Source organism: Macrobrachium rosenbergii, chromosome 3 (assembly GCF_040412425.1).
Source record: "Macrobrachium rosenbergii isolate ZJJX-2024 chromosome 3, ASM4041242v1, whole genome shotgun sequence".
Lineage (NCBI taxonomy): Eukaryota > Metazoa > Arthropoda > Malacostraca > Decapoda > Palaemonidae > Macrobrachium > Macrobrachium rosenbergii.
In genome coordinates, this window is record NC_089743.1 from 89,353,030 (window position 1) to 89,365,166 (window position 12,137).

The 12,137-nt window shown below is 35.3% G+C and overlaps 1 protein-coding gene across 2 annotated transcripts in view; it reads left to right on the forward strand.

Annotated features, from left to right (window-relative positions):
• The window catches only part of Sarm (sterile alpha and armadillo motif), a 727,304-nt gene that overhangs the window by 121,851 nt on the left and 593,316 nt on the right, over positions 1-12,137 (forward strand). For both annotated transcript variants that reach the window (XM_067085040.1, XM_067085041.1), the window contains exon 3: positions 6,242-6,334. In XM_067085040.1, the coding sequence (XP_066941141.1) occupies positions 6,242-6,334 (93 nt within the window). The remainder of the gene's footprint in view (positions 1-6,241; positions 6,335-12,137) is intronic.

The window sequence follows — 12,137 nt, forward strand, 5'->3', positions numbered from 1 at the left end:
AAAATATTTAAAAGTACACATCAATCAGAACCGCCCTCTAAATTTAAAATTGTGGTTGTTTCTTAGCAAACTTGTTTTTTATAAGAAAGAATTCTTTTATTTTGCAGTAAGAAAGAACAAAAACGAGCTAAGAATATACCTTTATCTCCTAAACTAATAGAAAAAACCTATGGATACAGGTATCCAAAACTCAAGTTCAAGATAACAATGATTCATATAGATATTTGATAGACTTAACTTGCGCTGAGTAATAAGAGAATCGCAAATTTGGGAAGGAACTATTCCAGAGGTAAACTATACTAATTTTGCAAATAGCATACGAAAAACTTAACGTTGGTTCAAGTTAGTAAATCAAAGGATACGAGCATTGAATACTGTGTTCAATTCAAGTCGCTCAGTGAGAGAACTATGGCATACTGAAATCTGCATTGTTAAATTTACCCGTTTATTAAGTTCTTTTTTTGTCTTTTTGTCTCTCCTTTTGTATTTTTCACACTAACTCACTGTTATATGGAAGCTTGCTTTGCAAGTTTATGGCTTTTTAAATTTATTCCATGAGAATGTTAGCTCAATTTAAATGGTAATATAAGAACTTGCGAGTCTGACGGAAGAACTATCAACAATGAATTTCATGAAACTCTACCAATTTTTTATGCGTATCTTTTATTGACGAACGAGTCCTGTAATACTGGCCAAAGTAAATTCTTTGGCAGATAGTCAGTGGTAGCGAATTGTATGGAAAGTACCATAATTATCATTACATATAACTACTGTATATGAAGAAACAGTGGCTGATTAATGATTGTTATTATTACGTTATATTTAATGTACAGTACATCACCTGTACTTAGCTCGGTGGTCGTTAAAAAAGTCAATGGAAAAAGTAACAATTTTGGCTAGGAAAAAAGTCACAGGGAAAAAAGTCACATTAATTTATGGTGGCAGGTAGTAAAGTCAATGGAAAAAGTAACAGTTTTAGCTAGGAAAAAAGTCACAGGAAAAAAAGTCAAATTAATTTATGATGGCCGGTAATAAAGTCAAGGGAAAAAAGTCACAGTTTTGGCTAGGAAAAAAGTCACATTAATTTATGGTGGCCGGTAATAAAGTCACAGGGGAAAAATTCACAATATTTCTTGGGGGTCATTATCTTTCTGCTATTTACAGTCTCTTGTTCACGTTTTTACGGCAATCCCCAACGGTCTTAAACACGCTGCAAAGGTGGATGCATACCGGGTATAAAAAAAAAAAAAAATCCCCAACGGACTTGTACTAAACACGCCGCAAAGGTGGATACATACCGGGTTAAAACCCTTGGGGTCATTATGTAGGAAAGAGTATTGTGACTTTTTTCCCCTGTGACTTTTTTCCTGTTACTTTTTTTGTGTGACTTTTTTCCAGTGACATTTTTACCTGGATTCCTTAGCTCCACATCTACGTTCAATATTCATAAGAAAACAATTCTTACTATTTGTCAGTGGTATAGCCTCTGAAATTGATATATTTTAAGATTGCTATTGTACGTGATAATATACGTTATTTCCATGTCATCTTGTAATATTTTGATTGTGCAGTACATCACTAAACACCTTGAGAGTGAGCACAGTGCTCTGTGTAACGTTCTGATTACAATGACAATTCGTGTATAACAGGGAAGACAGCTGACTGTTAATCTGGTAAGTTTGCGTGTTGAGAATCAGGATTATTTGGTGACGTTTCAGAAGCAGTTGTACCCTGTAAGATTTACCGAATGATTGCCCATGGTTCGCTTATCCGTTATTGAAGAGAGCGCATTATTTAGTAGGATTTAAACAATCGTCTCGTTTTGTGCACACCCTCTCAGTTTGCGCCATTACTACGTCGTTTCGTAAAGCAACGAAGCAATAAAGGCAAAGAGAACGAGAGAGCAATAAACTTGTGGAATTTATGACATGGCGAAAGCATCACTACTTGTCTAAAAAAAAATCCTAATTACAGTATGCTCTTAGAATGTTAAAATGTTAAATCAATATCATTTAAATACGGGGGAAAGTTTGTTAATTTGAGAATGGTAGACATTTGAGCGCCAATAAAAAAAATATAATACATTAATTAATATATTTATCAACAAATGAAATGCTTGAATACCGCTTCAGAATGAAGACAGTTGAAGTCAGCAAGGTTGAATATAAAGTAAAACGTATCCATGAAATTTATAAATTACTTCTTGAAAATGTTAGGCATTGAATGCTTTATTTTGGTATACCTCTTGAAAACACCAATACATTTTCTATTATGGAAAGTGCGGTCTACGTTTTCTGTAAGACGAGACGGGCGCCTATGTTGTATTGCATTATCTTGCGAAATTTGTGTTCTTTATCTTTCTATCGGCCGTTGATGTAAGTTATAATGAAAATAAGATGTATTCCGTTATGTTTATAGATTTTATAAAATATAAAACGCAATAAAATGCTGATGCCGGTACAGAATAATACGATAACATTTTAATTGTATACAGCGTCTTTAGCTTATGTTTTTGCTGGGTGGAGTCAAAAGGTCCACTTTATAATTCCTATTCCATTAAACAAATTCTAAACCAAACAACCAACCAGTATTTTAGTATATGTTTGTTGTTAAATATACTAGCGGATCCTGAAAAATTTCATTGGGGGCCCACCAATTTATATATATTTCTACAAAAGATTTATAAATTTTATCCCATTTCTGTATTTCTCATCTATGATATTATTTTGTCATAATTTTTCATGGGGGGGCATATGCCCTGGTGTCCCCCCCTCCCCCGGATTGATAAATCGGCCCTGTCATCAAGTGATAACACCGACCCACATTAAAGATGAAATCTCATGAAACTTTAATACAGAATTTTTTTTTTTTAATATACATTCGGCGACTGCTTCATAAAAGCAACTGGAAAATTTAGAATAATTAACCGATTTCTAGTATTGCGTTTGACGGTGCACTTATGATACCAGATTTTGATGACTCAGAGTATGGAAAAAAGGCTTAATGAATAGTTTCTTGATCTTAGAGTAAATAACTTTTAATTAAGAGATTAGGGCAGTCATATAAATATGTAGGAAACCTTACGCTTTGTCATAAAACAAAATGTATTTACTGTGTCATAATAATTAAACAAAATGTTGAAAAAGATATAACAAAACACTAAGACAAACCAAACCCTATTTAAAATAAAAACTATTTATCAGTAAACAAATCAGCACATACGGTAATAATGTTTGTGTTTCTTCTGCAAAGTATTAGCAGCAGCTGCAAACTAAACATGTCTAATGCATCATCTTTCTCTGCCTTTATGTTTTCCTGTATCCAGTGACATCAGAAGAATATATTTTTCTGTGGAGATCACCATAAATACAGCTAAATGACTTCGAAAAAGAAGGGTCTCAAGTCCATTTTTCATAAAATCCAGAAATGAAAAGCTTTCAAAGAATACTTTAGTGAATGACGGAGTAAGGAAAAGCTAGCTTGTCTTAGATATATTGGTGCTGCAAGTAAAATTCTGATAATTTCAGACATTTTGCAGCTGGACTTCAACTCACACTGCAAGTTTTCAATTGCTGCTTAAAAGCTAAACTTCTACTTTGTATGCTGAACTGCCGAGGAGCTGTGTTTCAGTTTTTAACCTGCAGAAAATGTCAGTTGTGGGAAACAAATCTATTGAAGAAATTTTGTAAGAATCTCCAATAATTGGTATTTGTCTAACCATATTTGAGGAGTTACAATTCGTCCAGTAAGAAGAAATGCATTTATTAAAGAACAAACCCTTCAGGCAACCTTTTGAGAGTCAAATAATTTTCCTGAATTTCTTCTGTAGAAAGAGACGAATCTGCCACTTTAAACAACTTCATCTAAATCCTTGAAGTTAAAAGCCCTTGATGCTGCTGATGTAAGATTTAATATGTTCTTGGAGAATTAGATGGATATTTTTCGGAATGTTAAGCAGAGTAAGTTTTGACTCAAATGTGACATTGAATAGCCAGAATCATTACAGTGAATATCTTAATCCACTGTAATGATTCTGGCTATTCAGTGTCACATTTGAGCCAAGAGTTACTCTGCTCAACATTTCGAAAAATATACATCTAATTCTCCAAGAACCTATTAATTTTTTACAGCAAGGGCCTTCTAGGATTTAGATGAATAGTTAAGCGGCTGTGGGCTAAGAAGACGGGGAATCGATAAGTCTTTGGCTAAATAGAATAATGTATAATATCTCGATAAGTTTGCCCTTTACCAATAAATTCTAATTATCCATGAAGATTGGGAGCAAGCTCATTCTCATCTGGGAAGAACGAATAAATGCAAAAAAGAGCCGAGTCATCTCGTTTTCAGAGCAGTAATGAAGTCATTACGAAAAATGTTAGAAAATAGCAGGATCTCCGAAAATTACCCTATGGAACGCCATGTGGAATAGGTCTAGGCTCTTTAAAACATCATCAACAGTAACCTCTGTTTCCTGTCATTAAAGGCCTTGGGAGACGGGCATCCAAATTTTGCGCTCATACGTTGATATTACGAAGTTATAAATATTTCCTAATTGAATGGGCTTTACCAAAGTTGTCTTAGGCAAAAATTAAATGGTAAAAGGGAACCATCAGTATATAATTAATTTTAAGTATCATAGCTGGAAAGAAGGTAATGTTTATATTGATGCAGTCTATATGCTCGTAATCTTTGTTGATCGAATAGACCGGAAGTCCACAAGTTGCATTTTACTTCCTTTCACACCTTACCACACTTACCAGAGGGATAGGGCATAGGGGCTAAATCTAAATTAGCCAGTCTATGAGCACTTGAAATCCACTCTTGCAATGTACACTTTCACAGCGTTTTTTAAAATGATGTACATAGCTGATATTCTTCTCATCTTGTAAACTGATTAATTTTAATAGAAAACCATAAGGAAAGCACTGCAGTCTTAGAAAAATTGGTTTGAAGAACACCGTCTGGAGCTATAATGATACAAGTTTTTTTTTTTTTAGATTGCTTATCATGTATTTTCATGCTCTAATAGTTTCAAACAAATTTGACGAGAAGTGAACCCCTACAGAAGATCAGCCCAAGTCTGAGCAGTCTCTGAAAGATGTCGGAGTAACTCAGCTTTTCGTAGTTTTTTGACTTTAGTGTTCGCCTCTAAAAGGTCTTATTCACTGTTGCAGATTGTTTACTGAATTTTATCCCGAAGGACACTTTCTTAAGAGTGAGAATCTTTTTAAAACGCCAGTCTTTGGCTGACGCGGCTTCCCAGGAGATTGTCCTGATCAATTCTCTCTTGATTATCTTGGTGAATATTTTTTGTTGCGGTCAAGTCCTTTTTTAGGGAGCCATAAAAAAGATCGTGTTAACCAAGGATGATACCTGAGTAAATGACGTTTAGGTATATCCAGTAATAATTTTTATTATGATTTATTTATCGTTATGAGCTAGGCGAAAAATAAGTTTCTGTATAATTAAAGTATTACACGAATTTTGAATATTTTGAATGAGTGCTATGCCCAATGACAGCCTTAGATCAGATTTCTCTTTATTTTTCACCTTCCCCGTAGTAAGATAATGATGGTATGTGTTATATTCTATTTATTTATCGTATTACTTGTTAGAATAATAAATTGCCTATTGTCATTCTCTGTTATGTATTGAGCGCTTTTGATTTGCACACACAATACATATATATATATATATATATATATATATATATATATATATATATATATATATTGTATATATATATGTATGTATATATATACGTATTACATATATTTGGTTTTATCCTCAGTAAGCAGCTATAATTAAAAACTGAATCTAACAGTGTTTAATGTCTAGTTCTCGCTTTCTGCACGTTTGTTTAGAAGAAACATCCTACACTAGTACGTATATATATATATATATATATATATATATATATATATATATATATATATATATATATATATATATATATATATATATATGTGTGTGTGTGTGTGTGTGTGTGTATATATATATGTCTCTGTGTGTGTGTCTGTGGTGCATCACTATATTGTGATCGGAAATAATGAGTAAAAAGCCACAATCATGTAAATGAGAGAGAGTAATTTTTTGTATTTTGGAAAAATGCAGTCTCTCATTTACATTAGTGTGGCTTTTTATACTCATATATGCGTGTTTGTGTGTGTACGAATAAATTCACGTATTTCCCTTCGTTTTTTGCTTTCATTGATATAATCCTTCATCGTTTTCTTTGCAGAGGCGATCCACGTCCACGGAGTCAGTCGCCTCATCGAAATCCGAGAAATCTGACAAAGAGAAAGAAAAAGACAGCGAGCCGGAGCCAGAACAGGTAAGGGCGTGTCATTTCAGCGTTTCCTGTTATTGGCTTTAATGTCTGTATTTACTTCAATTAATTTGTGTGATTAAATTTGACATTTTTTCCTCTTTTCGTTTTCTGGAAATGCACACCAGAAGAAAAGTGATGACTCGCTAGATTTTTTTTTTTTTTTATGAGATATTAGGTTTTTTTTTTTTTTTTATGCAGCGTTATATTAGATCTTCAGATCTCCCTTATCCTCGCTTTTCCCCTGTTGCTAAAGCCTCGTGGAAATGAAAAGAAAAGGTAATCAAGAACCGTCTTTCTTTAGGGTACCGTAGTAACTTTTTTGTTTGTATTTCAATAATCCTTTCGTTTCCGAGAGTGGTAATTTCTCCCATTTTCTTTCGCTCTCTCTCTATTTAAAAACCGAAGAGAAATGAATAATTATTTATTAATGATTTTTTTTATGTAACAGCAGTTATATTTCATAATACTCTCTAGCTGGTAGAACTATGTTAACAATGAACAAGAGTCAGAAAATCTTGTTGTTTTAACCATTAAAGGGCTATTTATATTATCTTGTTAAATCGCAGCGCTGATGATAAGATTTTACTCTCTCTCTCTCTCTCTCTCTCTCTCTCTCTCTCTCTCTCTCTCTCTCTCTCTCTCTCTCTCTCTCTCTCATAAATCTCGTTTGCCGTCCCCTTACATGAGGGTATCTGTTTCTCGTAATGAACGGCCTGAACTTCGTAATCGGTTGCGTTTTGGTTGTACCCGGAGCAATTAAGATATTATCAGAGTGCACATTGCCCTTGCAAAAGATGTAAAAGAACCTCAGAACACCATCCAATGATACTTGACCTTTTCTTCTGTCGTATGTCTGTTGCTCCTTTAAAAAAAAAACTCGGGTCACTCTGTATCCCTAGGGATGATTTGACAGCCAAGTTATTCTTTTCCGAGACGGAGGGAGGGACGGCCACCCTTGATCCTCTGTTGTCTTTAGATATGGTTTCTTATAGGCGAGCCGAGGTCTTGTTTACACACCGAAATCTCGCGAGTTGTCAACACACTTTGAACTGAACGACAGATGACCTCTTGTTCACGGGGGCGTTGTTGTCATTGTTGCTGAGGCATCCCCTCACCCCCCGCCCGATTTCCGCGTAGGCTATCCATTCGCTTCTCTTTGGGATATGGATAGGAAGAAGATTGTTTTCTTCAGCAGGCAGTTATTATTATTTTCATGCGTCCCTCCTCTTCTTTGATAGCAGGTTCAGCTGGTGCTATCCCTGGCTTGGGTGTCAGGTTTTTGTGGTTATGTTGGATATTTCTATTTGTCTTTCTTCTGTCTTGGACTTTGGGAGGCATTGCATTTCAGATTAAAAGCTTAAGAGTTATTTTACTGTTTTGAAATTTTATCTAAAAGTGATGAAAAGGATATTTGAGTCCGGAGCCGAAGTTGGTTTTTTTTTCATTCTCTTCTTCTTCTTCTTCTTCTTCTTCTTCTTCTTCTTCTTCTTCTTCTTGTTTACAGTAGATAGAATAATTCAGTACTTCTGTTCAAATACTGTTCTTTTTCCGGCTCATCTGGGAGGCAGATCATGTGAGGTTTGTCTTAGCAAGACAGATGTTCATAGTTGTAATTATCATCACTACTTTAAGTATTACGTAAATGTCTCTCTCCTTTTTGTGGCTCTTCTCAGATCAAGAAGGACTTACCCTTGTAAGACGTTCAGATTATTAAGCGAAGGATTAAATCCCCTCATCTCTTAATTATTCTTGGAACTGACTCCGGTTACGAAAAGGAAAGAATTAGGTGCATGAAGTGAGCGTTTACTAGGTTAATGCTACTTATTTCACCTTATCTCTGTTTTCGTCGTACCATTCTATTTATTTGTTATGAAATCAATATATTTTTTCTATAAATGCTTTATTTTTAGACTGCAGAATAAATGTGTGTTGGCATGGAAAACAGATAAACATTCGATTTCAGTGGTAAAGTCATTTCCATGGCATTTGTTTTCTGGTCTTTGACAGATCCAGCCTCTGTACTGTGGCCCTCTACTGTCTTGGTTTGAAGCTCTGTAGTCAGAGGGTGCATTTAAGAACACTATCAGTTTTCTCTTCCTTGAATGTGAAACAGGTGTTGAGAAAATAACAATTAGTAAAAGTATCTGCAGCATTGGTGAGATGGATAGAGATAGGTAGACTACTGGTAAATAAAATTGTCCCATTAGTATTGAGAGAGCAAGGATTTGAGATGTACCCAGGACATGCTATTCTCTGAAGAGTAAATATGAACACTGACAAGGAAGTAAGTGTGATTCTGAAGAGGTATGACCATGGGTATTGAGATTCTGGGTAGGAAGCTTGTATCGAAAATGAGGAATTAGTGAAGAGATGTATCATCAAGAGGCTAAAAAAAAAAAAAAGACAGATCTCCAAGACTGAGATGGGTTTGACATGTAATGAGAACGGGGTTAGGACCATTTTCACAAAAACAGTAGATATGGATGTGGTAGGGAGAAGACTTGTAGGAAGATCAAGGCAATCATGGAGAAAGGGATAGATAACGATCTTGATGGACGTTCAGACAGAAATGCACAGGACAGAGAAGGATAGAGAGAGAGCTTAATTGCATCAACCTCTTAAAGGGAAAAGCAGACATAAAAATACTAACGATGATGTTGATGACTGTTCCCAGTTTTCCTACGTTTTCTTATAGCCTCTGGTGTCAGCTTACAGACAACAATCGATGAATCTCTTTGTATCTTTCTAGACAGACCTATGCCAAGAGCAGTTTATCTGCTGAGTAATCCCGTTATACTTCCACTTGAGGGTTGAGTGACATGGAAACGCAACATCTCATTTTGACTGCAGTAGAATACACAGCCATATTGCTTCACCATAAAAACAACACAGTAAGCTCAATATACAGTTAAAAATGTGGACGCAAATTTTGCTGTTGTCCCTGACGCCAAGCATCAAGTTGCTTGGAGAGATGTGTACTGGCTTTTTAGGGAAAATGTTTTCATTCACATAACACAATATATATATATATATATATATATATATATATATATATATATATATATAAATTTCTGACTCACATCAGGATCGAACCCAGGTCTTTCAATTGAAAGGCAAAGGCGCTGCACACCAGGCCATACAAGTCATAAAAGAAGTGGGCAGCGCCCTTGCCTTTCAATTGAAAGACCTGGGCTCGATCCTGATATGAGTCAGAAATTTATTTCTGTACCACACGTGATTGTGTGTTGATTTTTACATATGTATATATATATATATATATATATATATATATATATATATATATATATATATATATATATATATATATATATATTGTATATATGTGTATGTATGTATGTATGTATTATGTGTGCGTATGGTTATATGAGGGTGTATATATCAGATAGCCACAATGACCTCTTAACTTATCAATTTCCTCAAACCTTTTGGAGTCATATATCACTGCAAGTCTTGAGTCGTAACGAGAATTAAATGAGAAACCTTTTCTTTCCACGGTGAAATTTAAGAGTAAATTTAGCACGAGTAAGGTTATTAGGTAAATGGAAACCAAAGGTTAATATGGTTGGCGAAAGGATGGAAGCAGCAAATATTTGTAGGTATTTAGGAGTAATTAGTTTGGATGATGGTAGACGGAGAGAAGATGTGAAGAATAACAGAACACATGCCACTGGGAAGGTGACAGGATGTGTGCAAATGATTTGGAGAAAACTTGGGGTATATATATCTATGAAAGCCGTGGCGGTATTGTAAGAGGAGGTTATTCAGCTAATTCTTGTCTACTGTATGGAAGTGGATTGTGGTTGTTGGATGGAAATAAAAGAAGGAGGGTGGAAGCTGATGAGATGGATTATTTACTTAGCATATGGGCCGCTAGATGAAATGAGAGCTAGAAATGCTGAGATATGCAGAAGTTGCACAAAAGGTAGCATTAGGCAAAAGGATGGATTAGAGTGTTTTGAGATGGTTTGAGATAGGGAATAATAGGTTGTTGGAAAGAGCGTACAATTACAAAATTTCAGAGAAAAGGGTTTAGGATGCCCTAAGATGGGGTGGCTAAAAGGAGCATATGAAGACCTACTGTAGGAGGAGTTGGCTAGATTGTGTGAGCAATATCCAGAAAGTGACAAATTAGGTGCAAGATAAACTAGTTTCTTCGGCGCAATCGAGTGGTCTGTACAGCTTATATTGCTGTATGAAACTTTCAGCCACGGCCCATGAACTCAGCCACGGTCCGATGGTGGCCTCAGCCACGGCCCATGAAACTCAGCCTCTGTTGTTGGTACCTATAGTGGTGCCAAAAGTACGATTATAGCTAAATTTAACCTTAAATAAAATAAAAACTACTGAGGCTATAGGGCTGCAGTTTGGTATGTTTGATGATTGGAGGGATGGATGATCAACATACCAATTTGCAGCCCTCTAGCCACAGTAGTTTTGAAGACCTGAGGGCGGACAGAAAAAGTGCGGATGGACAGACAGCCGTCACAACAGTATTCTTTTACAGAAAACTAAAAGGTAAATGGTGATGGCCCTTCGTTATAGGTGTATGAAGCGGTTGATATGGAAGCCATTCAATGGCCTTTCTCGGAACCATCTCCTGTTGGACAAAAGGGCTTAATGTTGCAGATATATATTTATATATAGATATATCTATACAGTATATATGTATATATATATATATATATATATATATATATATATATATATATCTATATCTATATATATATATATATATATGTGTGTGTGTGTGTGGTTGGGGGGGTGGCCAGGGTAGTGTGTTTGTGTTTTATTTAAAATTATGTTTTTGTATATCTGTGTAATGTGTGTGTATGTATGTAGCCTATGTGAGTGTGAATGCAGAGAAACATACGTTTGAATAACTGCAAGTAAGAACTATGTCCATCACTATATTCAAGAAAAGTAAAAGCATATTTCGGGGTACAGTTAACTTTCCCCATTCGATATACAAATGCTATACTATATATACTTCAAATGTCCGAGCGAATCATATGCCAAAGATAGAGCAACAAATTGAAGAAAATCCATTTTCATTTATTTACAACTGAAAAAGCCCGAAAACTTGTACACATGATATTTACGTTTTTTTTTCTTGTGAGAAAGACTACAAAATCAATGAGAGCTTTGTTTTGGATCAAGTTTTAAAAACATTAAGTCTTGCATAGACTCGAACCAAATCGTATCATAAAGAGAAAATGTCCAAAAATGCATATAGAAAATTTACCAGAACAAGACATGTGGCAGTTTTCTGGGTTGATAAACAAAGGATTTTTGGGAAAAAGAGAGAGAAAGTTTAAGGGATTAAGAAACTGCAGAAATGATTTAGGGTTGCTTCTAAGCCTAGTTTCTGGTAGTATTTCAAAAGAGTTTTTCTATATAAGTTGCAGGGCTGCTCTCAACCAATCCACTAACTTGATAGTATAGACCCCAGCAAGTGAGTCTCACAAATCCATCTGCCTCGTCGAAGCCGCTGTCAGATTTAGTAAAAACGAGGTGTGAAAAATAGTGATTTATTCATGAATGCTCACTTACATTTCAGGTCGATGTGGAGGAGCGTGCATAAATTTTAGGAGGTCAAAATTGATTTATGTCCTCTCAAAGCGACGTGGCATTCTGTTTTTCAGTTTTTTTTTTCAGTCGTTGTTCCTTTGAGTTTGGTCGTTGGAAGGTTACTATGCCGAGGGATCGAGACCCGGCAGTACCGATCCATTTATCACTTATAATTCCCCTTCGGCGATAATTCCCCAGCGGGGATATTCCCTATTCC